General features: G+C 41.3%; 1 protein-coding gene across 12 annotated transcripts in view; it reads left to right on the top strand.

The window, feature by feature from the left end:
* Positions 1-25,954, top strand: part of ERC1 (ELKS/RAB6-interacting/CAST family member 1) — a 554,385-nt gene that overhangs the window by 509,717 nt on the left and 18,714 nt on the right. For 7 of the 12 annotated variants that reach the window (XM_087855512.1, XM_087855510.1, XM_087855513.1 and 4 more), the window contains one exon: positions 2,286-2,474. In XM_087855512.1, coding sequence (XP_087711638.1) covers positions 2,286-2,474 — 189 coding nt within the window. Of the gene's footprint in view, positions 1-2,285; positions 2,475-25,954 lie in introns of those variants that run through there. The other 5 variants (XM_087855515.1, XM_087855514.1, XM_087855518.1 and 2 more) reach the window with 1 other exon arrangement.

The raw sequence follows: 25,954 nt of genomic DNA, 5'->3' as shown, positions 1-25,954 counted from the left end.
GTGAATTCATTTAAAAGAATACTGCTTTTTAAATTGCTTTTATAGATTTTGCTTTAGAATTCTCTATAAAATTTTCTGCAGTGAATTTGGATTTGTGGTCAGAAATAAAATACAGTTCTTGTTTCAAGAGATTGGTGATGTTTGTGAAAAAATTATCCAACTTCCCCACTGTCCAAATCCTCTGCTTTATTGAAACAGTCCCTTCCTAGGCACCTGGGTGGCTCAGTCAGTTAAGCGTCTGCCTTGAGGTCAGGTCATGATCCCAGGGTTCTGGGATGGAGCCCTGCTTCAGGCTCCCTGCTCCTCGGGGAGCCTGCTTCTCCCTCTGCCTCTAAACCAACCCCCCCACCAACTTTCTATCTCTCTCGAACGAAAAAATAAATAAAATCCTTAAAAAAAGAAAAAAGGGAAACGGTCCCTTCCTTCTGTGATTGGCAGTGTTGATATATCTATCATAGGTAGGAAATGCCAGCACAGAACTGGTACCATGAGCCTGCTCTTAGGGGTCTCTTAGAGAGCCCAGGAACTTTCCACATGAGCACCTAAGTGTTTAACCTTTATCCTTAAAGAATTGTGTATGTGAGTTTTAAAAATAAAATAATGCTAAATTGATGTAGTTTCTCTGGTTTGTGTAGCCAGGCTTTTATTTCTATAATGTGTAATACTAGATAGGCCTACACTTGGAATTCTGATCTTTTTTGTAAGCTAAAGATTATTTTAGCCACTAAGCTCTCTTAATTATTTCATGGAAATAACATCAGAAACAGAGGATATGTGATTTATTTATAAAGCAACCATTAAAAACCAGGTTTTCCAGGAATACATGATGTTTGAATAGTACTCATAACATTGAATGGATAAACAGTGCATCAAGCAAAATATGAAGTGTGATACTTTTAAAAGCTGATTTATAGAAGTTTATAAAAAGACTTAGAAGAAAATTAGTGTTACAAATGGTAGTCTTATGGAACACTTATAGCCTATTTTATTATTTCTTTTATACTTTTTCCCCATATTTTTCAGAGTAAAATATGTATTGATGTCATAATAAAAAATATGAAATTTTGTTCATTTAAGAACTCTGAAAGAGAAACAAAGGAAAGCAGCAGGAGCAGGCCTCTGAGAAGGCAAGGGAGAAATCGATGTCACTTTTGAAAGTATTACCAGTCCATGTTTCTGTAAATGAAGATTACTGAGCTCCTTATTCATTAGGTGGGTCAGAGGTGTCCTGTGCATGGAAAATGCCAGTCTAGCGACTTACAACAGGTGCAGACCTCTGCCTTTTAAGCCTGGGGAACATTCTGAGAATTGCTAGCATTTTGGTGAGGCTTCGCAGCTCTCACAGCCTCTGTGTATCAAGCAGATGCTGCTCGAACATTTCAGCATTCTGAGATGTGAGATCGGGCCCAGCTCTTCCTAAGCACACCAGGCTTTGACCAGCTACCAAGTACCTGACCAGAGTACTGTCATGAGGGCTGTCAGATGAAATTCTGGGGCAGAAGCCATCTGTCATTTAATGTGTTTCCAGAGGGAGTCAAGGGATAGTTATTCACCCAGGGTAAAGGAAATACCAAAAACAGATTTTTTTTTTAATGCAGGACTGTTCTTCAAGAAAAACATCAAACCGGTGTTACAACTGAGAGAATTTTAGAGGCCTTGGCTGTGAGTCAGGTGTTTGGCATTATATAAGAATTTATCAATCACTATTTAAAAAGAATATCAGATAGCTCTGTGAAATGAATGAGGGGAGCTTAAGCCAGGGTGAGGCAGATTTAGTAATGAGTTCACTCATCACATCTCATGGCCAAAAAAAACATGCACCTTCTCCAGAGACAAAATTTTTCTTCCATTCCAGGAGGTGAAGGAACACATGAAGCGTATGTTGTCCAGGCTTTCAGTGAGCAAATTTCACTAGCAGTTTTTTGTAACCACTCATAAATAAATGGGAAGAGAAATTGTGAGGTAACTGGAGTCTTTCTGTATCAGGAATGTCATCTCTGTAAAAACAAGTTAGTCCTGTGTTTAATCCGCTGCCTAAATACGGAACTCTCAGTTTCATGTTGATAGACTGAGCCGACATTCCCTGCCTGTCTCCCAGAAATGGTTGGGTGTGACAGTGTAAATGTGCAAGTGTGTGGAGCTGTATCTTTTTATAATCCTAAAGATTCAGTGGTGCTTAGAGGAGCTTTAGTCTTTGGTCCGCTTTCTTTGACTTGGGAGGCATGAAGATATTTGAACTTCTTGTTTCAGAATGACCTTGACTTTCCTCAATTTTTTCACTTCAGATCATCCAGCCCCTCTTAGAACTTGACCAAAATAGAAGCAAATTAAAGTTGTATATTGGACACCTGACAGCCCTCTGCCATGACCGAGACCCCCTGATCCTTCGTGGACTCACTCCACCAGCTTCCTATAACTTGGATGGTGACCAGGCAGCCTGGGAGAATGAGCTGCAGAAGATGACCCAGGAACAGGTAAGTCCCTCACTTGAACTTTGACAAGACCCTGTTAAAATTCAGCTGCTGCCTAGGTTGGTGCAATAGGAGCTCCCTTGGGAAGTTCAGTGTTCAGATTCAAGATTCGTAGCAACAGGCAGTTCTTCAACAGATAATAGGAATTATTGTTTGCAGGAAGTACCCCTTTATTCTTCCCTCAGTGTGACTTACTCAGGTTTCAGGAAGGACTGCTTAGAATGGAGAGGGTTGGGGTGCCTGTGTGGCTTAGTCAGTTAAGGTCCGACCCTTGGTTTCTGCTCAGGTCACGATCTCAGGGTCTTGAGATGGAGCCCCAAGTCGGGCTCCATGCTCAGCTCGGAGTGTGCTCGAGATTCTCTCTCTCTCCCTCTCGCTCTGCCCCTCCCCCTGCTCGTGTTCTCTCTCTCAAATAAATCTTTGAGAAAAAAAGGAGAGGGTTAAAGACAGTCTGCTAACATGCCATACTTTATTTCATAAAAGTGATGACCACTAATAATTATGGTCACTGAAAGAAAATCTGAGCTAAGGATACTTGGATAAAGGGTTCTTTTTTTTTTTTTTTAAGATTTTTGATTTATTCATTTGAGAGAAAGATCGAGTACAAGAAGTGGGGAGGGTCAGAGGGAGAGGGAGAAGCAGATTCCCCAGTGAGCAGGGAGCCAGACGCGGGGCTCAATCCCAGGACTCTGGGATTGTGAGCTGAGCCGAAGGCAGTTGCTTAACTCACTGAGCCACCCAGGTGCCCCTGGATAAAGGATTCCTGACAAGTTAGTAGCAAGTATTTGCAGTTGTCTCTAGGGAACAGTGGGTTACAACACACGAAGTTTTTAAGTGAAAGAACCATTAGATGAATTAGTTTAGGTGCTTCCCATGCTACATTTTCTACATACTGTTCCCTGTAAAAATCCAGTGTTTCTCTTTTGTTCATATTGTGATTTTTTTGTTGTTGTTCGATAAAGAAAGGCTAGTCTGGACACAAAAGCTGAGGATAAAGGAAACAGATGGGGCGCCCGGGTAACCCAGTCAATTGAGTGTCCAACTCTTGATTTCGGCTCGTCAAGATCAGGGTCATGAGATTGAGCCCCTTGTGGGGCTCCATGCTCAGTGGGGAGTCTGCTTCTCTCTCTCCCATTGCCCTTCCTCCCCTGACTCGTGCTTGCGAGTGTGCTCTCTCTCTCAAATAAATAAAATCTTTTTTTTTTAAATAAAAATGGATGAGGATAACTATAAAGAATACACATGGAAAGTGAAGGAAAGAAAAATTGAATAAACACAGAAAAAGAGAAATAGAACAGTTTTTAAAACATTAACTCTGAGCTTCTTTGGTTCCTAGTTTACAGAGGGGTTGATGATATCCCTGACTAGGCTACGATCATACCAACTGAGAGACTTAATTGCACTCATGTTGTAAATTTACTTGAATTCTCTAGAATTTTGAAGGTATATGCTATTTTCCAGCTAAGTCCTTGTAATTTGTTAAATATGGTTTGTTTACTCATAATATGTGAAGGAAAATTGTGTTAAATACAGACACTTCCATGGTATAATGTTAAAGACAGCAATGTCAACCCACAGATCAAGAAATGCAGATTGGAGTTTTAGAGCTGTACTTACTTCTCCATGATATGGACATTGCCTCATAGTAGACATATTTAACAGCCTAATTAGTTATATATTTTACTTATTTAATGAGTAAAGGTAAGGCCTACCTCTCAAATTTAGCATGTTGCCATAAGTTTTAAATTCTCTCTTCTTGAAAGAGGGAAGAATGTAAAGAACAGTATGAAATTGGATTCCTAATAGCACCTTTGGATATTAATAGCCATGTAGTGAAAATGCAACTGAAAGCCCTGTGGAAGCAGAATGCGTGCCTAGTTAATTTTAAAAATCTTTACTTCGAAATTCTATAAAAGGACAGTGCTTCTTGGGGCGCCTGGGGGACTCAGTCAGTTAAGCGTCTGCCTTTAGCTCAGGTTGTGATCCCAGGGTCCTGGAATCGAGCCCGTATAAGGACTCCCAACTCAGCGGGAAATCTGCTTCTCCCTCTCCCTCTGACCCTCCCCACTGCTTGTGCTCTATCTCTCTCTCTTTCTCTCTCTCTGGCAAATAAATAATAAAATCTTAAAAAAAGAAGAACAGTGCTTCTTAAAGCACGGACATAGTGATGTATCAAAAGTGAACTGGCATTAAATTATTTCTTTGTATAACAGTTTCTAAGGTAAAAAAAAAATATCTCCAGGGTGAGACCAAAATAGGAAATTTCAAACTAAGAATTTCTCAGAAAGTTTTAAGTGAATGAAACCAAGAATTCATTAATAGGCTTGCCATTATACATTATGTTACAATCAAGCTACTGTAATCATCAAAAGAGTTTTGCTCATATACATGAATTGTGTTAATATGTTTCTTCTTGACTCAGAATGTGCTTCAGTCACTGAAGTTATTGCTTGAGGTGTGTGAAGTTGTGTCTTTAGCAGGCTTCCCTGAGAACTCTGAGAAACAGGGACTTAGGCCATCTGTAAAGGAATCCAGCAACTAACACCACCTTCCATAAGCTTCTCCTTAGCTGCTAAAGATTGGTGGAGAAACCAACCAATTTTCTGCCAGCTAACCACAAGTAAGAATTCAAGGGACAGTGCAGGCTATTGAGAAAGATGACCCCTAATTCTACAAAATGATTGGTCTATGAAAGTATTATGATCAAGGTTTACTTTAGTTTTTGAAGCCCAAGAAACATAAGACCCGAATCATTGCCAAATACGCACATTGGTTTATTTTGTGTGTGTGTGTGGTGTTTACATTTTTGTTTTGGGGGTTGTAGAGCCCTCTGCAGCTGACATTTGTGTTATCCAACTATGTGTGTCCAGTGCCTTCCACTGCCACCATGCCTCCCCCCTAATAACACCCTCATGAGCACAGGACAGGAGCCGTGTCTATCCCAAGAATAATGCCTAGCATATAGTATCTGCTCAATAAATATTTGTTGAATGAATAAGAGACAGATTGGATAAATTCCATACTCCTTATCATATCCTACAAGGCTTTCTTTCATTGGCCGGTTTATTAAATGTACATCTCTTCTCATCCTAGCCTTGAACCTTACCCAGCCACTTAGTTTTAAACTACTTAAAGTTTTTATACTTCTGCCCTTTTGCTCCTATTGATCCTTCTGCCTAATATGCCCTTCCCTACCTTGTCTCCCTGGGCAATACCTAAATAGGGATCTGAGTTTTTAAGCTCAACTCAGACATCATTTCTTCTATGTATCCATTCCCGAAACCCTAGGCAGAATGTACCGCTCTCTCCTTAGGGTTTCTGTAGTACCTACAACATATATACTTACTTGTTTTCATATCCGTCTTCCCATTCTAGCCTTTCTGTCTGTTAAAGACATGAACTATATAATTCTCATCTTAAAATTGGTACCACATCAACAAGTACCACTTGCTCAGTAATTGGAATGAGTGAGTGAATTCTAGTGAGTTCTGCATAGTTTATTAGTTTGTATTTCATATTTGAGATTCTTATTTCTCCAACTAGGAAAGTTTCTTCACTGCCAGAACCATGTCTTGTATTTCTTAAGTGCCTAGCACCGTATTATGTGTATAGAATGTTTAGTATATACTTAGCTGATTATTTATCTATTGAGCAACCCGAGACAGTTTCCTCAGTGCCATTCAGTAGCTTTGGATAAGCTTACTCTTGAGGTCAGGAACCATTCAGACTCATCCTGAGTCATAACCCTGTAACCTGCAACTGCCCAGCCTATAGAAACCTAGCCTTATATCTGAAGATTTACAGAATTGTTTTGTTTCCTTTGCCTTTTTAGAAGCTGGCTACCATACAAACTAAACTTACAGATTTTCTTATTTTTCTTACTGGTTTTTGCTTTATGTATCCTGAAGCTCTGTTACTGAGTGCATACAAATTAATGATTGTTATGTCTTCTTGATGAATTGATTCTTTTATTATTCTGTGACAGTAACATAACCATTCCAGCTTTCTTTAGGTTAGTGTATGCATGGTATATCTTTTTCCATATATTTGCTTTTAAACTATCTGGGTCTTTATATATAAAAAGAGTTTCTTGAAGATAGCATATATTCCACCAGCACCGGGCACAGATCTAGGAGGCAAGGCTATCTCTTCCACCTTGGTTCCAGAGGGCAGGGCTATCTCCTAGGTTTCAGTAGATGAGGCTATCACCCAGGGCCAGGTGGGTGGAGTTGCCACCCCAGTGGACCTGGAGGACAGAGCATCCAGCCAAAGAGGATTATTCTTGAGCCTTAAAATCTAATGGAGTGTACCCTGCAAAGTTTTGAACTTGGCTTGGAACCCATGACCCCTTCTGGAATAGGAATGTCTAACCTATGCCTGTCCTACCATTGTATTTTAGAAGCAGATGATTTATCTGATTTCAGCAGGTTCACATCTAGAGAGGAATTTTTGCCTCGGGATGAATCATGCCTTGAGTCTCATCCACATTTGATTTAGATGAGATTCGGGATTTTGAGGCTGAAATTAGTTAAGACTTGTGGGCTGTTGGGATGAGGGTTAATGTGTGAAACACATTATTAATGTGTTAATAATGTGGGCTGTTGGGATGAGGGTTAATGTGAGAAACACATGAATTTGGGGGGTGTGGAGATGAGGTATTATGAGCTGAATTATATCCCCCCAAATTTGTATATTGAAGCCCTAACTCCCAGAATGTGACTGTATTTGGAGAGAGAGCCTTCAGTGAGGTAATTAAGTTAAAATGAGGCTGCTAGGGTGGGCCCTAATCCCATCTGACTGGTGTCCATATAAGAAGAGGAGATTCGAATCTGCAGAGAGACGCGAGAAGTATGTGATCACAAAGGAAAAAACCATGTAAAGACACAGCAAGAAGGCAGTCATCTGAAAGCCAAGGAGAGCGACCTCAGAAGAAACCAACCTTGCCAGCACCTTGATCTGAACTTCTAAGTTCCAGAACTGTGAGGAAATACATTTTTGTTTTTGAGCCACCCAGTCTGTGGTACTTCATCTAGCAGCCTTGCAAACTAATATGCCTTCTTTCCGAAAGATACCCTTCTCTGGATATAGAATTCTAGGTTGACTGTTTTGTTTTTTAATTCTTTAAAGATGCTGTTACATTTTCATCTTGCTTCCATAGTTTCAGATGAAAAGTCTTTTATATTCATGTATATATTTTTTCTTGGTCATGTTTCTTTTTTATCTGACTGCTTCCAAGATTTTTTTTTTATCTTTTGTTTTCAGCCATTTGAAAATAATGTGCCTACTTGTGTTTTTCTTTATATTTGCTGTCTGGACTAAAATCCTCTTTTGGATCTCTGAATCTCTTGGATCTGTGTTTTGTTGTCTTTCCTTAATTTTAGAAAACTCTTGGCCATTATCTCTTCAAATATGTTTTTACCCCTTTCTCTCTTCTCCGGTAACTACAGTTGCATATTTGTTAGATCATTTGATCTTGTCCCACATCTTTTGGATGTCTGTTCTGTTTCATTTTGTTTTGTCTTTCATGTTATATTTAGAGATGCCTACTGTCAATTTGGATCATTTCCATTGATCTGTCTTCAAGTTTATGTGTGTTTTTTGTGTGTCTCATAATTTTTTTATTAAATGGTAAATATTATATGTGAAAGAACAGTTGAAACTGAGGTCAATAATATTTATGTCTGAAAATAGGCATTCCTCTTCCATCAGTCCATTAGCAATGGGGACTGAGTCACATAAGTCAGTAATTGAGCTGCATTTGAGTTTTGTTTTTGCTATAGGCTTCAAATTTTCCAGTGAGTTACTACTATCGTGTCTTTAATATAAGTTCTAGAGTATTGATTTTTGTTTTGTTTTCCTGCTTTGTTCTCAGCTTTCAGTAAGTTCCCTGTGCCTGTGTCACGGAGGGCTCTTTCTATATGCTCTTTCCCTTCTCCAAGTAGCAAACTGCTTTTGTTTCTCAGTCCAGTACTCATGGTGGGATAAGGGGAGTTTTCTTCATTTTTCTGCTCCAGACTCAGTCTTACGCAGCCTCAGTTTCAATGTTCCTGCCCCACCCCCAGTGACAGGTAATTCTCCCTACAATTTAGTGCAAGGTCTAGATTGCAGAAAGACTTCCTGCCCTTCCCTGGTAGCAGCAGACTTCTGCTTTGAATCAGTTCAGAATATGGGGGCATAGTGGACTCCCTGTCTCTTCTCTGATGATAGATTTCTTTGCCTATTGTCAATGCAGGAGGTAGGATAGATTTTTTTACTACTGTAGTGGCAGCCAGTCTTTGCCTAGGAATAGGGGTCATGCGGGTTTCCTGCTCTGCCCCCCACAGCACACAGCTATTCTTGTCAGAGCAAGGTCAGGCTCTAGCACTAAAGGGTTTCTTGCGTTCTCCAGCACATGATTTTTGCCTTATATCAGACAAGAGTCCAGGGGGCAAGTGCGTCCTGGGTGCCTATCTTCTCATGGCAGCCATCAGCGCTTGTGCTCAAACAGGGCCTAGAGTATGGATAGACTTCTCTAGTGCTACTGCTCTACCCTCAAACCTTGCCGGTCCCCACATTCCTGTACCATAGAGGGAGGACTATCTTGCCCCTCATCTTTCTAACAAACATACTATGACATCCAGTAGAATTATTAGGAAGTAAAGTCTTATCATTGTATAGATTCTGTAAGAGTCCACTTAGGATATGCAAGGCTTGATATCATTTTTATTCCTGGTGCTGCATAAAGTTGACAGAACTGACATTGACTTACTCTAATAAAAACATCCCTTTTTTGAAAGGTAGAAGTTTATGTAGACCCATAGCACTATTAAGGTTTTTTTTTTTTTCAAGATTTTATTTATTTATTTGACAGAGATAGAGACAGCCAGCGAGAGAGGGAACACAAGCAGGGGGAGTGGGAGAGGAAGAAGCAGGCTCCCAGCGGAAGAGCCTGACGTGGGGCTCGATCCCAGAAGGCAGACGCTTAACGACTGAGCCACCCAGGGGCCCCAAGGTTTTTTTTTAACCTATCAAACTTAATAGGTTGGTAGCTTAATGATAATTCTAGGATAACTAGATGGTAGAATGTGATGAATTCTTTCTAGGCTCTGCCTTGAAACTGTTCACAGCAGAGACTTTTAATTTCTGAATTTTGTAAGTCTGCCCCCAAATTTTATACTCTCTGGAGCTGTCTTTGGGTGTGATACATTAGTTTTGATTGGATTGAACTTGATAGATGGGTACATGGATAACAGACAAGCTGTTATCCTGTACATTAGTGCTACTGGAGTCAGCCTCATGGGAGATGATAAGTGGTAGGTGATAGTTCCTCACTGTTTATTATGTACTAAGACTCTGCCTGATGAGCCCCCATCACCTTCGGAATTTTCACTTGTTCTGAAATCTCGAACATGAAAAATTCTGACCCTACATCTCTAGTCATATCTGGGCTTTCTTAATTTCAGGCTTCCTATCATTTTATATCCATGTTGTTACCTAAGAGAGCATTCTTAAGTTTATATATTTTAAGAATCACAAAATATTTTTGCAGAAGATTGAGAAAACCTATAGTTGCCATTTTTTATATTATATTTTTTAGTTGCAGTTTTGGTCCATATTTTCTGCTCTATGTATGGTTGTACCAAATTGTTTTTAATGAAATATTTTAAGCATTCAGAAAAAGTATAGAGATTAATATAACATCAGCTTTATACTCAGAATTAACAATTACTTTGTTATATCCACTTCAGGGTTTTTTTAATGCTAAATATAGTTAAAGTCTTCATACCCCTTCTCCGTTGCATTTTTCTTTTTTACCTACAGTGGCAATCGCCATCCAAAACTGGTGTGCATTTTTGCAGTCCACATTTTTACCTTTTAATTAAAAAGCTCATATTTATTTCCATAAACAATACACAGTATTATTTAGTGTGATATAAATTTGAAATAAATTGTATCAAACTACTTAGGCTATCTTTCTGTTCATTATTGAACAGATTCTAGTCATTTAGTATTGGAAAGAGAGACATTGTTGAAGTTTTTTCAATTAAGTATATATCTTATACCATTTTACATATAGTTCTGGAGCCCTAAAGAAGCTTTCTCTGAAAAAATAGATTGAGGTATTGTCAAAGTAGAATGCTATTATGGTACAAAGTGGCTAGCATGAAGAAAAAGTTTTATTAGTTCAATTTTAGATTTGAACCTCTTCGCCATTTGTTTTAGTCTCATATTTGACCACTATCTGTTATCTTCCAGAATCACAGCTCGTAATGGCAATTCCAGGTCTGTGTTTCCCACACTACACTTCTACCACTTCTCCTACATAAGGTGCCTTCATTTCTTTGCCAAACCATTTTCTTGCTAGCTCTTGGGCAGGAAATCTTGTTAGTGTCTCCCTGACTACAGCATTGACACTAGCTAACATATGAATAATATCTACTCAAGGAGTTATTGGTTCTTGGGGCAAGTATTAAAGAACCGTGAAAATTGTGGGGCATTTTCAACTAAAACTTGTCAGTATATTCAGACAATTAGAAGCTTTAAATTTTCGGATTTATTTTCATTGAGCTCAAGAATTTGGGTCTTGGTGTATTTGGGAGGGATAACAATTAGTGTAACATAAGTCTTTAAAAGGCTGTATCAGACATGTGCTACATATCATCTCCTTGGTTTCAGAAGGATAGAACAAGGTGGGACACCCCAGATATTTGCAGGTGCAGATATTAGAAAGACCACACCCCTATGTGTAACCTTTCTCATAGCTGCAAGTGATTGAATTCAACTTTACAATGAGGTGAGGAAACATTTAGAAGTCTGCAATGGCTCTCCTATTCATACACTTCTGTGTTGTATGACGTGATTTCCCTGCAACAATGAACAACTTTTCAACTTGTCACCAGCACAATGGCTCATAGAAAGTGAATGTGGTAACCAGGTTGGAGCATAATATTGTTCATGGGTCAAAGTACCTTGATTTGAAGAAATTGTATGTATTGTGATTTACACACACTGGCTAGAGTCAGTGTAGTCACCAAAGACTAAATAGATTCATTTGGGAATACCTGTAGTTAATTGTATACACTTTCAGAATTTTGGTTTGTGGGTGAATGGATACATGTGGATTATATTTTGAAGACTTTGTATTTGGGTCCTATTCCTTTGGTTTTCTGTCTTTACACTTTACCAGGCATACATTGTTCAAATAGTTAGTTTAAGGCTACTTCATCTCTAGCTGCAATCTTGTCAAGGTCCGACAACCAAGTAAGTTTGGAACAGGTCGCGTTTGAGATAGTTTATGGCCAAAGAAAGCTTGTTTTTAAATATCTTGTATACACGAAAAGACCATTATTTTATCTTTGAGGTAATTTTTTTTCTAGCTCACATTATATTATTTTTACTTCTTATCATAAAATTAAGAAGTTATATTCACAATATTATATTTGTTCAGCTTTGAGGCTAAAGGGAACCATGTTCCAAAAGGATGGAATGAATAATCAGAAACTCAGTTCTAAATCTTATAATACTCCAAATTGAGTGAGTAGTTTCAAAGCAGTGCTTCTCTGAAGGAATAGAAGATATCAGAATCTCATGAAGAACTGTCCTCTACTCTGCATTCCCATCTTCATGATTCTAATAATCAAGGAGAAATGAAGTTAGAGAAAAATAAGGTGAATCCAGAAGTGAGCTCTCAGGCACTGTCAAGAAATTTGATTGGTTGTGCAGTCTGTAGTGTCTTACAAGATTAAAACAAACCAGGAGTCCCCGCAGGTCCTCATCTGGGATCAAGTTATAAGCCACATCTTAAACATCCTTCCAGTATATACGACAATGAGTTTCATAGGCTTTTTTTTAACATCTCAACAATACCATAACACCAGAGTTCATTTAAATAGAAATGATTTTAAGGAGATCCTAAATATTGCTGCCCAAGTACTCAGATATTCAGGACTCCTTGGAGATATGTCTGAGTCTAACGCTGTGTGTGGCATAGCACAACATAAATCTAGAACATCTTACTATAGCAGAAAGTAAGGAAGTGTACCAGGTGTGGTAGAGTATGTCAAAGGACATGGGGCTCTCAATGACAAAATTTTGAAGAATTTGAGCAGCAAAATCAATATTGATAATAGATTATAACCCATTGAATAAAATAGAAATCTGTGAATCTATACTGGTATAAAGAAAATTGGTGGTGAGAATTTAAAGTAGTACAAGACTTTGGGAAACCATCAGGCAGTTTCTTATTAAATTAGATATACTCCTATAAGTCAAGAGCAGTGTCCACAAAAAGATGTGTACAGGAGTATTCATAACAACTTTATTTGTAAAAACCCAAAACTGGAAACAATCCACATGTTCATTAACAGAATAGATATTCTTAACTATCATGTATCATGTAATGGAATTCTATTAAGCAATAAACAACAATGAACTAATACAAGCAACCTTACGAATGAACCTCAAAAATACTATCAAGCCAAAGAAGCCAGTACAAAATAAAATGTAATTAATGTATGATTTCATTTATATGACAATTTGTGAACAGGGTAAACTAATCTGTGGTGGTAAGAATTAGAACACTGGTTACCAAAGGAATTGACTGAAAAAGAGAGTACAAGAGACTTTCTAGGATGTTGGAAATGTTCTATAATTTATGTGGGTGTATGGATTTATCAAAATTCATCAAATTGAACACTTAAAGATGGATGCATTTCACAATATGTCAATGATAGTTAAATTAAAATGAAAACAGAGGGGTGCCTGGCTGGCTCAGTCGGAAGAGCATGTGACTCTTGATCTTCGGGGTTGTGAATTTGAGCCCCACGTTGGGCGTGGAGCCTACTTTTAAAAAAATAAATAAACTTAAAAAAAAAGCAACTTTAATAAAAAATGAAAACAGGAAAATCATACCCCACTACCAGTGTCTTTTTAACTTTTTGAAGCAGTTTGACTGATAAGCAGCATCTGCGAAAAAGCTAAAAATGGAATTTGTCCTTAGAGTACAAATTCTTTTTTTCCACCGTGAATGCCAGCCTCCCATCAGGGGCCCGACCACACTGGAATGAACTTGTATCAGCCAGCCTGCTCTGTGGGTCATGGAGCTTTGGATTCCAGCTCCCTTTCCCAGCATTCTGTCCCATTTTTTAATTTCCAGGGAAGTATTGTTCCAAAACTTGGCTCAGACCTTGTCCTCTCCTTGGATTCCTTCTTCCATTTGTTTTCTTGATTTTGATCAATCACTCTTTGGCTTGTATCCCTCTCTTTTCAAGGTGGTGGATCAGAGGGGTTTAATGCTGGGGCAGTATTGGGCACAGAACCTAAAAGTCCTCTCCCTCACTCAGGGAAGGCATCAATCATCCATCACAACATGACGTTTCATTCTTCTCTCTTGAATGCATTTGCACAGATTCTTGTCCCACACAAGTGAGCCAAATGGACTTATGAGCTGTTGGGGGGCAAGGGATAGGGGGCAGCAGGAAGAGAAAATAAGAAAGAGAGAAAGAAAAAGAATGGTTCTTTGTGGGGCAACAAACTTTGTTCTGGTTCCCAGCCTGACTGTTTCTGATCTGGTTTTCTTCTTTTTTGTGATGTTTGAACTTGTTTCCTCAGCTCCGATGTTGAACTCTTGTCCAAAAAACTAAGAGCAGCAGAGTGTGAGAGGCTGAGAAAGGCAAGACCAGCAATCCAGCAAAAATAACTGCAGAGCTGTGAAGATAAATGTGTGTCTGTATCGGAACTGGGCTTGAGAATGGTGTGTGTGTGTGTGTGTGTGTGTGTGTGTGTCTTAACAAATTTATGAGAAAAACCCTGTGGAGTAGCCTCACTGCTTCTCTCCTTCTGCTCTCACACAGTCTGGCGCTTTCTCCTCCCTCTGACAGCTGCCATTAACCTTTTTCTGCAAAGAGCAGAGTATCTTGCCAGTTGGATGTTGAAAATCTGGCAGAGAAAAAAGGTTGTTCAGAAAAAAAGGTGGGGGGAGGAAGATAGGGAAGAGCTAGGCAGACACCACAAGAGAGGATAGGGGCAGACAGGGTGCTAAGCTGGGCCATAGGACACAAAACTGTTGCCTTACTTCTGATAAAACCCCCAAAAGCTGAGCTGGGGAAAGGAAGAGCAAAGGATTTGGATATAGAGGTGATAAGGACCTCTTACATAGCTGAAATTACACAGTTATTAAGCTTTATTTGCAGCTCCCTCCCAGTGTGAGAGCAGCCTTACGGTGTGCACATGAAAGGATGTACTTCAGTGGGGACAAAACTACAGGCTTTGTGCAGAATGTAGAATAATCTTGCTTGTGGAGAATCAGAGAATATTAAGAGACCTAGCTAGACCAAAACTTTCTTTGATAGAAAAGATCCCTCCAACCATTTTCTTTCTTAACTTGTCTCAGAGATGGGTAGTTCTCCCAATTCTCCTGTTTCTGTTATATCTGCGGGTCTCTCTCTCCACTTCCTGACTAGGATAGCTCTTGGTCCTCGTTACTGGTACCTACCCCCAGCTAGCCTGGGCTAAATAGAAGTGAACATAAAACACCTCCTCTGAATTCAGGTCTCGTGTCCTTGGCTTTGCATTGAAAAATGCAAGAACCTTTTTTAGTCTAGTTTTTATTAGCTTGGTCTTGCACTGGGCTCTTTAGAGTCCTAAAATATGAATATGGACTATTTTGTTAATTACAAAGCTCTGTATTTATAGAGATCTTAATGTTTTCTAGCTGCCCTAATTGCATTTTTCCCTTTGTGTTTAAAGTATTCCCATGGGAGAAGAGGTTAACACTCCTGATTCCCTAGAGCTCCTGCAGGAGCAATTATTTACCATCTTGGAATTTTAATGAGTCTTGACAATTACTACAGTCCAGTACATTAAACACGGGTCTGTCGTCTCCAATGTCATCTTACAGAGATAATGCTCCCCCAACTAAGCAAAGAAGAAAATTAATCCTGTGGATACAAAACAAAACAAAACAAAACAAAACAAAACAAAACAAAACAAAAAACCATGACCAGCATAGCCACTGCAAACTTAAAGCCAGTGGAACTTAGAAACTTTGGAAATGACAGTTTTTTGGTCTCGTCAGAGCCTTTGAAATAAATGGCCCTTAGCTTTCTTCCAAACTATTTAATTCTTTACCAGTGGTTTGGTGGGGCAGTCTAGAAGTAGAAGTAACTTTAATTGTTTATGGGCACAATCTCCTGTGGTGTATGCCAGGGGCTCTCAACCATGTTTCTGCCCCAACACCCCGAAAGGACACAACGCTCCTGTAGTAACAGTGGCTGGGTGCAACAGTAATTCTCTAAGGGAAACCTATTCAAACTTAAGAAAAAACAAAGGTGTGGGACTGTACCCCTCTCCCAGTGAGGCATGATCTCTTAGGTGTAAAGTCAAAAGGCTACCCTGAAATATAAGCCGTCTTCATTCTACATACGGGCAATACTGCCATTCTTGCCTTGGCTGTCCAGTGCCCCATAACTTGATGCCCTGCTTCGGGAGAGTAGGGGGGAAATGGTGCCACAACCTCCCTTCCTGTATTATTCACTAGTCTGAAGAGTCCCTGCTACTTGAATGAGCTAGCCCCTCACAGCGGCTGTTAGCTGCTGTTCTGGCCGTTACTGCTGTTCCTCCCTGAGCCTCTAGGAGAACCTCCTGCACCCGTCGTAAGAACATCCTGCTGCTGGAGCCACCGCCATAGAAGTGAGGTTTTCTGCTAAGTGAAGATGGGACCGGGCCACACTCACTTACACTGGAGCAAGCGAAGATGTATTTCTGATGTCTGGAGTTAGAGCCCAGAAGGCGTCTTCCAACATGTAAAATGTTATGAATGGTGGTTAAGTTCTGCGACACCGTACACCAACAATACTGTATTAGTTTGCAGGCCTGCCATTACGAAATACCACAGGCTGGGTGGCTTGAACAACAGTGATTTATTTCTCACAGTTCTGGAAGCTAGCAGTCCACGATCAAGGTGTTGGCAGGGTTGGTCCTCCTGAGGCCTCTGTCCTTGGCTTGCAGATGGCTGCCTCCTCACTGTGTCCTCACATGGCCTCTCCTTCATGTGCATGCATCCCTGGTGTCTCTGTGTCCAGATTTCCTCCCCTTCTTCACAAGGACACCAGTCATTACAACCAGACGCACCCTAACAGCCTCATCTAACTCAGTTACCTCTTTAAATATACCTCTTTAGGTCTCCACGCACAGTCACATTCTGAGGATATGGGATTAGAGCTTCAACATGTGAGTTGGGGGAGGGAGCATGATTCAGCCCATAACAAGCATTACTGGTCAGTAGTCTCATGGGGACTACTTGGGAACCTAACTACCACTTAGGTAATTGTTTCTGGGTTTCAAACAACTGACTTTCAAACAAGCTCTGGAAACGGCATTCCAAATAAATCATGGGGCCCTGCCTATTAAAAGGTAGGGGGGTACTGCACAATCTGTTACTCACACCCACTAATTACAGAGTACTCCCTCAGGGGAGTTGCAGGGCATGCTGGTGACTTCAATCCAGAATGCTATATGAAAAGAACTTAGTAACTGGACCTTTCTTAAAAAGCTGTGTAATTGACATAAAGGCACATAAAACACGAAGCAGATACTTGTTTAGTGAATGAATGAAACCAGGAACTTTCTGGAGGTGTTCTGCATGGTATGAATGCTATCTTAACTGCTTTGTCTACTAATTTTTATACAAGAGACCACCTAGACGCAAAAGAAAATCTGTTTACCTGGCACATGCCCTCCTGGTAAAAGGGAGCCTTCAATTTTAACGCTTAATAGATCTTGCTGTTAATTGCAGTGATGTTCAGTAGCCCTAAAGATTAGGTTTTGAGGAGCACCTGGGTGGCTTAGTTGGTTAAGCTCTGCTTTGGCTCAGGTCATGATCCTGGGGTCCTGGGATCGGGCTCCCTGCTCAATAGGGAGTCTGCTTCTCTCTCTGCCTCTCCCCCTGCTTGTGCTCTCCCTTTCTCACAAATAAATAATCTTTAAAAAAAAAAAAAGATTAGGTTTTGATTGATTAAAGACTAAAAAAAAAATCTTTTTTTTTTTTTTTAAGAATTTATTTTAGGTGGGGCGCCTGGGTGGCTCAGTCGTTAAGTATCTGCCTTTGGCTCGGGGCGTGATCCCAGGGTCCTGGAATCGAGCCCCGCATCAGGCTCCCTGCTCTGCTGGGAGCCTGCTTCTTCCTCTCCCACTCCCCCTGCTTGTGTTCTCTCTCTCGCTGGCTGTCTCTCTGTCAAATAAATAAAATCTTTTTTTAAAAAATTTATTTTTAGGTAATCTCTACACCCAGAATGGAGCTCAAACTCATAACCCCTTAAGAGTCACATGTTCCAGTGACCAAGCCAACCAGGTGCCCCTAATCTTACCCTTTTCTTTTTTTTTTTTCACCCTAAGATTTTATTTATTTGAGAGAGAGAGTAAGCAAGAAAGAGAGAGAGCATGAGCCAGGGGGAGCAGCAGAGGGAGAAGGAGAAGCAGCCTCCTGAGCAGGGAGCCGGGTGGGGCTCGATCCCAGGACTCTGGGATCATCTCCTGAATGGAAGGCAGACGCTCATCCAGCTGAACCACCTAGGCGCCCCTAATCCTGCGCTTTCCTAATGTAATCCCTAAACCAAAGGTCAAGCGCTAACATCCTATTGCCAACTTAACAGAAAAGAATGATGTGATGGTGGCTTAAAGGTAACAGGATGGGATGTTTGTTAAAGCTCCTGCCTATGTGCCTGAAATTTCACTGTTCAGTTTATTCCTTTGAATCAGTTATGCCTCCAAGGTATTGCCTTTTTAAATGCAGATATTTGCAGGAAGGATAGATAGCATGGTGCCGTCATTACCTTTGTGTGCCTGGGATACCCACACACCAGAATGATAAGAACTGTGAGTAACTGGGGAAAGTGCAAAAAAGGACCGAATTGCCAGATTAAAAACTGGATTAATCTCCTTCTCAGTGTAACCCAAGCCTGGTGATAAAACATCATTGTACTTCAGATTCTCTGATTTTAGGCTATCTGATACATCTAGAGTATACGGGAAATCACACCAACCTTTGGTGAGTATTTAGCCTAAATTTGAACCAATAGATATTATTCCTAAAAGTATGTTTACCACAGGTGGATGTTAGGATGCACCTAGCAGAAAGGTAGGGAATCATCAAAAAGATTAAGGTACTAGGTTTTTTCTAGCATCCCGTGATGAGACGCAGAGAAGACACAATGTGAAGTCTTCATGAGTTCTGAAAAATCCCTCTAACTAGAAATAGCCTGCAGGCTCTCAGTTGGGGATCACTGTTCTAACGGTATTTTATCAGGAATGAGCTATATTTATTCATAGATAAAGCTGGAGAGAATTTAGAGATCTTCGAATCCCCCCCCCCTTTTTTTTTCTTCTACACACAAGAAGCCTGAGGCCAGAGAGGTGAAGTGACCTGCCCAAGATATAAAGTTAAGTGGCACAGTAGGGACTGGACATTTCCTTCCATTTCAGACCTTCTCCCACTCTTGCACTTGAAGCCCCCTTTAGAAGAAGATCCTCTTAGCCAGTCAGAGGAGGCCCTAGTAATAACGGTATTCTCCTACAGTGATGTGAAATCACCTGCAGGATGCCGCAAGGCCATTTGCCTTCTAGTCCGAGCAGAGTATGTGTCGGTAATGGATCACAGCAGAGAGATGCTTGTGGGGTTTCTGCATTGTGCACAGACCAAGCACTGTGACTTTCTTTGGGGGAGGAAAATGCATGGTAGATCATTTAAACTACTTGGTAAAAAGTTTCTGTAACTTCCCTCGGGGCTGCAGCTTTGCCAACACCTCTCCTGCTCCCTGCACACTCAGTCGAACCGTTAGCATTTGGCTCTTCGGTACCATCCAGGGGAGTGCAGCCCACAGGCAGCAGTCCTGTAGGCACTGGGGGTACTTGGGAAGAGCCACATGCAGGACTTGCTGGGGTATTTATTTGGCCTCCTTGGGTTCTGTGTGGTGGGATGATCCCATGACTTCTCCATCTTCTCTTGAAGAGCTCACTTTCTCACTTGGCTGCTTCTGAAGGTTGAGCTCACCTCCCCTCCAGCTGCTTCCTCAGGAAGAAAAGTAGAGAGAGGAAAGATCCGGTGATCCTTCTTTTCAATAAAGTACTTGCTTTGGTGTGGACTTTCCTTCTCAGGCTTGGTCATTCTTTCCATGTGGAAATGAAGCTGGGTGAGGCCACTTGAGCTCTGGACTGCCATGGCTTTGCCCACACTTTCTGGGGGAACTATGCTCATGAGTGTGGTGAGCCTTAGCATTCATTGAGCCAGACTGGACTGGAAATATCCCAGGAGTCTCTCATTCTCACCCTTCTCCTAAGTAAACACTGACTACAAAATTTTCTGAGCATTAGGAGGCTATGGGAATATTTTTCTTTCAACCTCAACCATCCCCAAGAACTTTCGAATCACATCACATATTTTCTTCCTTTAGCAGTCCAAGATTGGTTACATACAACTCTAGATGCCTGCCTCTTCCCCAACCTTCTCCATGTTGTTTTTCTCCATGATATATTTACTATATCACTATATTATGCTTGCCCCTCACAACTACTCATGGTCCTCCATAAGATGGCCACGTGTACCCAGAGGAGTCACTCAGAACAGTCCACATGACTCCAAAGCCTTGGTCAGTAATGGCACCCCTTCCAAGGCCCTTCTGAATTACTGGGCCAACAACGTGTACCACACTCAAGGGTCATTTTGTCATCTCACCAAGAAGTCAGGAGACACCACCCAGGGAATGTATCAGGTTGGCAGTAAAAAAAGAAAAAAAAGAAAAACTCAAGCAAGATCCATAGTTCCCTGTGGGAGGCTTTCCAGTCTCTCCCTGCCACACTCACCCCAGGATTAGATCCAGGTGCTGGAAACAGCAGACAGCAGTTCTGGACAGAGAGTGTACATTGAACGCATGCCACTGTGGTGGAGGAAATTTCCTTCTCTCTTCCTGCTTGGCCAGAGAGATGAGCTGGAACTGGATCAGGCTTTGTGCTGGTTTAGCACTAAAATCTCAGCTGCAACAAAGCCTTGTTCTTACCGCCCTGACAGTTTCAGCATTAGATTTCTTATTAGTTGTTTGGGTTGTTTTTTTTTCACCCTCTCCCTTTTGACACTTTTCTTTTCTGAGAGCCAAACCAAATACACTGGGCTGGCTAGCTAGCCTGTCTGTGTCTGCGATTCCCGGAACTCTGCTGCTGTTCTGATGGATCCCTTTGGCAGGGAGGGGAATTTTCTCCATTTCGATAATGACAGGCCCTTAATTTTAGTGTCTCTATTTACGTCAGTTAACAGATTCTAAGAGATAATGTGAGATACTACCAATCACCTTAGGCAACCATATTAAAATTCTGCCTAGCTGAATTTTGTTTGTAACACTCTACACTTTCTCCAGCCTCAAGTACTTACCTCAGCAAGTCTCTGATCTGGTAAAGCCTTGCGGAGACCATCCCATCCATCGCTCTGCCTCAGGTGTGTGCTTCATGTGAGCACCCCACCCAGATGGATACCTGGCTGGTTCTTTTCAGCTTTCCTGAAGTACAATTGACAAAATATTAAGATGTTTAAAGTGTGCAATGTGATGACTTGATATACATTGTGGAAGGATCCCCCTCCCCCTGTTGAGTTACTTATCACATCCATCACCTCACATATTTACTTTTTTTTTTTAAGTTCTACTGTCTCAGCAAATTTCCGTTCTGCAATACAGTGTTCATCAACTATAGGCTTTTTCTTTGAGTGGGATGATAATCACAGTTCCCTTGATGTTCAGGAACATTCTTAGACTACAGATGATTCCCCATTCTCCTGTATCCGGGACCAGACAGACCAATGTAAATCTCCTATTGGGTTTTGTTTTTTTTTTTAAGATTTTGTTTATTTTATTAGAGAGAGAGAAAGACCACACAAGCAGGGGGAGGGGCAGAGGGAGAGGCAGGCTCTCTGCTGAGCAAGGAGCCCAATGTGGGGCTCAATCCCAGGACCCTGGGATCATGACCTGAGCCAAAGGCAGACGCTGAACCGACTGAGCCACCCAGGTGCCCCTCTCCTGTTGGGTTTTATGGGGGTTTCTAGTCCCACTTTTATCTTTTGCAGACATGTCTTCTGCTTTCTTGCCATACTCCTCTGTTCACTCTCTTCCTTCACTTGCTCAGAGAAGGTATAACACCTATATCAAGATACAGTCTTTTAGGGGCGCCTGGGTGGCACAGCAGTTAAGCGTCTGCCTTCGGCTCAGGGCATAATCCTGGCGTTCTGGGATCGAGCCCCACATCAGGCTCCTCCGCTATGAGCCTGCTTCTTCCTCTCCCACTCCCCCTGCTTGTGTTCCCTCTCTCGCTGGCTGTCTCTATCTCTGTCAAATTAATTAATTAATTAATTAATTTAAAAAAAGATACAGTCTTTTAGGAAAGACAGTAACCTGAGAGTTTCTTACAGGCACAGAATACCACACAGAAAACACTCAAATTGCCTCAGCAAGGGAAGAATGCTTTAGGCAGGAAAGCAGCAGCCAGCATTTTTGAGGTGTCTAGACATAAGTAGCTTAGAAATTAAAATGTTAGTGACATCTGCAAATACAAAATAGAGTTCTCAGAAAGCAACAGTTTGTGCTGGTTTATGTACAGATAAGTGTCTAAATCTGGATTGTCACATCCATTGTACTTGCCTGGCTCCAGCTCTGCCGTATGTTAGGAGATTAATGTACAGTGGCAGGTATTAGCAACATGTGTTTTGGTCCCATAGATTGCCACTGACCCCAATTCATTTTACCACTTTTACCTGGGTTACTCGACCTCTCAGTTGTTGCCTTTCACAAAATCATGACTGACTCTAACTTAGAAAACTTTTTTCTTAGGTGAACTTTTTTTTTTTTTTTAAGGTTTATTTATTTAACTTAGAGCATGAGCAGGAGGGGCAGAGGGAGAGGGAAGTAGAATCTGAAGCAGACTCTGCGCTGAGTGCGGAGCCCGATGCAGGCTTTGATCCCACAGCCCTGAGATCATGGCCTGAGCTCAAACCAAGGGTCAGATGCCTAACTGACTGCGCCACCCAGGCACCCCAATATGACAACTCTTAAGAGGTCTGATAGTTAGCTAGCAAGACCAGATTTCTTGTAGTACTTTTCTCTGAGGCAGGGGAGACTTCCTCTTCTCTAGGGAGACCTTGTGCATCTGAAGACAGTAGAGTTTGAGCCCCTAGCTACTCGGTGGTTGGACTTGAAGGATAACACACAAGTGATCCTGAGGCAAACACTTCTGTCAGTCTAAACTCGATAGCTACTGTGCCTCCTTAGGCCTTGGTTGTCTGACTTGCAAAGCTAGAAAATTCAAGTAGTTCTTAGCTCCCGTGCCAGGTTTATAATTCTCAAGTTCAAAATCAGTAGTTCTGTTTGCTATTTTGTTGGGGAGGGGGTTAGTGTAGAAAACGAAGTTACATGCTTTGTGTTAATATAGGTCCACTAAAAATCGTAACTACTTATTTCTGTCAGAGCTAGGGAGCTGCCAGTGCGGCACTGCAGAATTTTCAGAGCCACAGCTAAGAAAGAGAGCAACTCTTGAGTTGCTTTTGTTGTTTTCTTTTTAACCTTTGAAAATGAAAGGTAAAAATACATAGAGAAATCTAGCTACGCCAAGGCATATGGCATGCATTCAGTAAGTATTTGGGGAGCACCTGCTGTGTGCCAGGCATAACATGCTCTTGAAAGTACTAGAAAATACTAGAAAAATGCTAATACAACACAAAAATACTAGAAAATATGTATGATTTTCTTGCTTTGAGAGGCTTCGGTACCTGTGGTTCCCTCCTACCTTGATGCTTCTGTCATGAGGGAATGAAAGGAGAAAGTTCCTTTGGTTATATAAAACCAAATGAATCTTGGGGAGATCTCTGGAATGTCATACTGTTCGGCAGTGGAATTTTGAGTGTGGGTCATGTATATACAGGCCCCCTTGGTGGAATGGAGCTCAACTCTTGTTTTTATTATGCCATTTTGTTTAAGATTAGTTGTGGAAAAGCAGCAACATCTTATTTACTTTTGGCCTAAGACAACAAATAGCCTTTCCTTCCTTTTTTTAAAGATTTTTATTTGTTTATTTATTTGTTTGTTTATGAGAGAGTAAGAGAAAACACGAGAGAGTGCTAAGCAGTGGGAGGAGGCCAGAGGGGGAGGGAAAGGGGCAAGCAGACTCGTGCTGATCATGGAGCCCGATGCAGGGCTCAATCCCATGACCTTGAGACCCCAAGACCATGACCCCAGCTGAAATCAAGAGTCGGCCACCATCCAGCTGAGCCACCCAGGCATCCCTAACCTTTCCTTCTTATGAGAACAAAATCAGACATTGCCTGACAAAGGAGTTCATTACAAGTTAGGGGAAGGAGAAGGCCCCATAGCAACCTCATGATCATGACCGCTTCCACTCAGAATTGCAAGAGCCTAAGGCCGTGGTGGCAGTTGCTTCAGGCTCCACATACCAAGCAACTAGGGCAGATGGAGACTTCAGGAAGAAAACTAGGGGATTCAGGCTGCAAGCTCAGACTTGAAATACCAAGGAAGAAAGGATTTTGGAGTTAATTGTAATGTGTGGGAAATAATCATAGGACAGATATTTCAAGAGCAACTTTAGTTTTCCCTGGTACTAAATGCTAGAGGGACTCTAAAGAGTGGAAAAGTAGCCAAATACCTGCCAAAAAGTAAGTGACTAGACAAGAAATACCCACCATGTGCTCAGATCCCTCTGACCACATGCATTTTATGTTTTATCAACAGATACGGCAAAAGGCATTTCATTTTATTCTAGTTTTTTCTGGTTTTTCGAAAATCCAGACTCAGAAGTTCTTTCATGTCTTCGTATCTCCTAAGCAGATGTGGTTGCACAGCCTGCTGGTTTGGGCTGGGGGGCTCTAGCCCAGATCTGGCCACGGTCGAGAACCATTTCAGCTTGATCTATAACCTCCAAAAGGCTCCAATTATCATGCCAGTTACCACCTCAGACCTCATGGCCTATGCATCCTGGGACCTAGCTGTTAAAAACCTCAAGGTCAGAGTCTTGTCTGCTTCGGCCAAACTAAACATCTCTGTATAATTTCCTGCCCACCACAAAACCATCCTCAGAAAGGAATTAATCTGAGTCACTGTCAACCACAACTGAATTCATTCAGCTGCATCTCTTTACCGTCCCTTCTTCATAGCCATCCATACATCCTCTTCTTTCACCTCACCCCCTGTGACGATGAACAGAGCTCTTTACCTTGAAATAAAGCTATTTTCTCTCCTTTAAGACTCTAATTTTGTGAATTTCTGTTAGCTCTCCCTATGCCTTCACTCGGCTATGGTGAGATATAGTAGCCATTCTGAAATCATGACCTGTGCTGAGCAGTACATGTTCTGGGGCAATTTGCCTGCATCAGTCAGCCCATCCGTCAGCTGTACTTCTGTTCCTCCATTCAGTGCAGCTACGTTCCTTATTATTCTTCACACCCTCAGCTCTGTTGTCTGACACAGAACCACCCTAACATTGAAAGCAGGAAGGGAACTCAGTTGGTTTCCCTTACAGCTAGCCTTTATGACAATATTCTGCATGGTGCGAGGTTGTAAAACAGCATCTCTGAAATACCCATTTCTTTCTGCGCTTCCTCTGTCCACTTGTCCCCTGAGCAGTGGTGGAGACTAAAGCATTCTCTCCTTCCCTTGTGTTCACACACTTCTAGCGTGTGTTGCTTCAAGCTTTCAGATTGAGTTGCTTTTGCATTTGTGATTCTTGGCTCAAGTCCCTCTAGAAATCATATTACTACTCTGAGTTCAGGGAGGGCTGGAATGGCTACTAAGAACAGAATACATTATAATAACATTCAGCAGACAAAGCCAGAAAATTCCTGCCAGAGACCACCTTAGTATCCTTTACTTGGCCCATGTCCCATTTTCTGAGAAGTTTAAACCAAGTGAGATGCCATAGTATACAGTTTATGTGCCCTGCTGTAAGGTCTGCTTCATCACACTGTCTCGATTTTGAGATACTTCACATTTTACCTTAAAAAGCTCTTTGGAAAGTTATCAGTGTTTTCCCTCCAGGATTAGCATGCTCCTTCACTTTATGCACCAGTCACTTCTCGGTCGCCAGCTTTGGGCAGGGTATTTTGCTAGGCAGCATTGGTCTGTAAAAAAGAACCTGTCAAGGAATTTGAAGACGAGTTGGGGAATTAAACAAATATCCAACTCTTGAAACACAAGACCAAATTTAATACTTGAGCAGTATTTACCTCTGAACAGAGAAGGCTTCACAGAGAGAAGAGCCAGTTGCTCGGTCATGAAGGATGAGTAACATAGGGAAGAGAGGGGTGTAGGAGGGAAGATTGTCCACATTCTAGGATAAGGGAAACACATCAAAATAAAAGCAAAGAGGAGGGCATATACCAGGAGATGAAATTGGGAAAGTAGGATGGAGTCCGATGTGGCTGCTAGGCCAAAGAGATTGGATTATAAGTAGGTAATCATTTA

The sequence above is a fragment of the Ursus americanus genome, chromosome 25 (genome assembly GCF_024610735.1).
Source record: "Ursus americanus isolate L20-20 chromosome 25, mUrsAme1.1.p, whole genome shotgun sequence".
Classification (NCBI taxonomy): domain Eukaryota; kingdom Metazoa; phylum Chordata; class Mammalia; order Carnivora; family Ursidae; genus Ursus; species Ursus americanus.
Note: the sequence above shows the minus strand (reverse complement) of the source record. Positions and strands in the feature narration are given on the sequence as shown.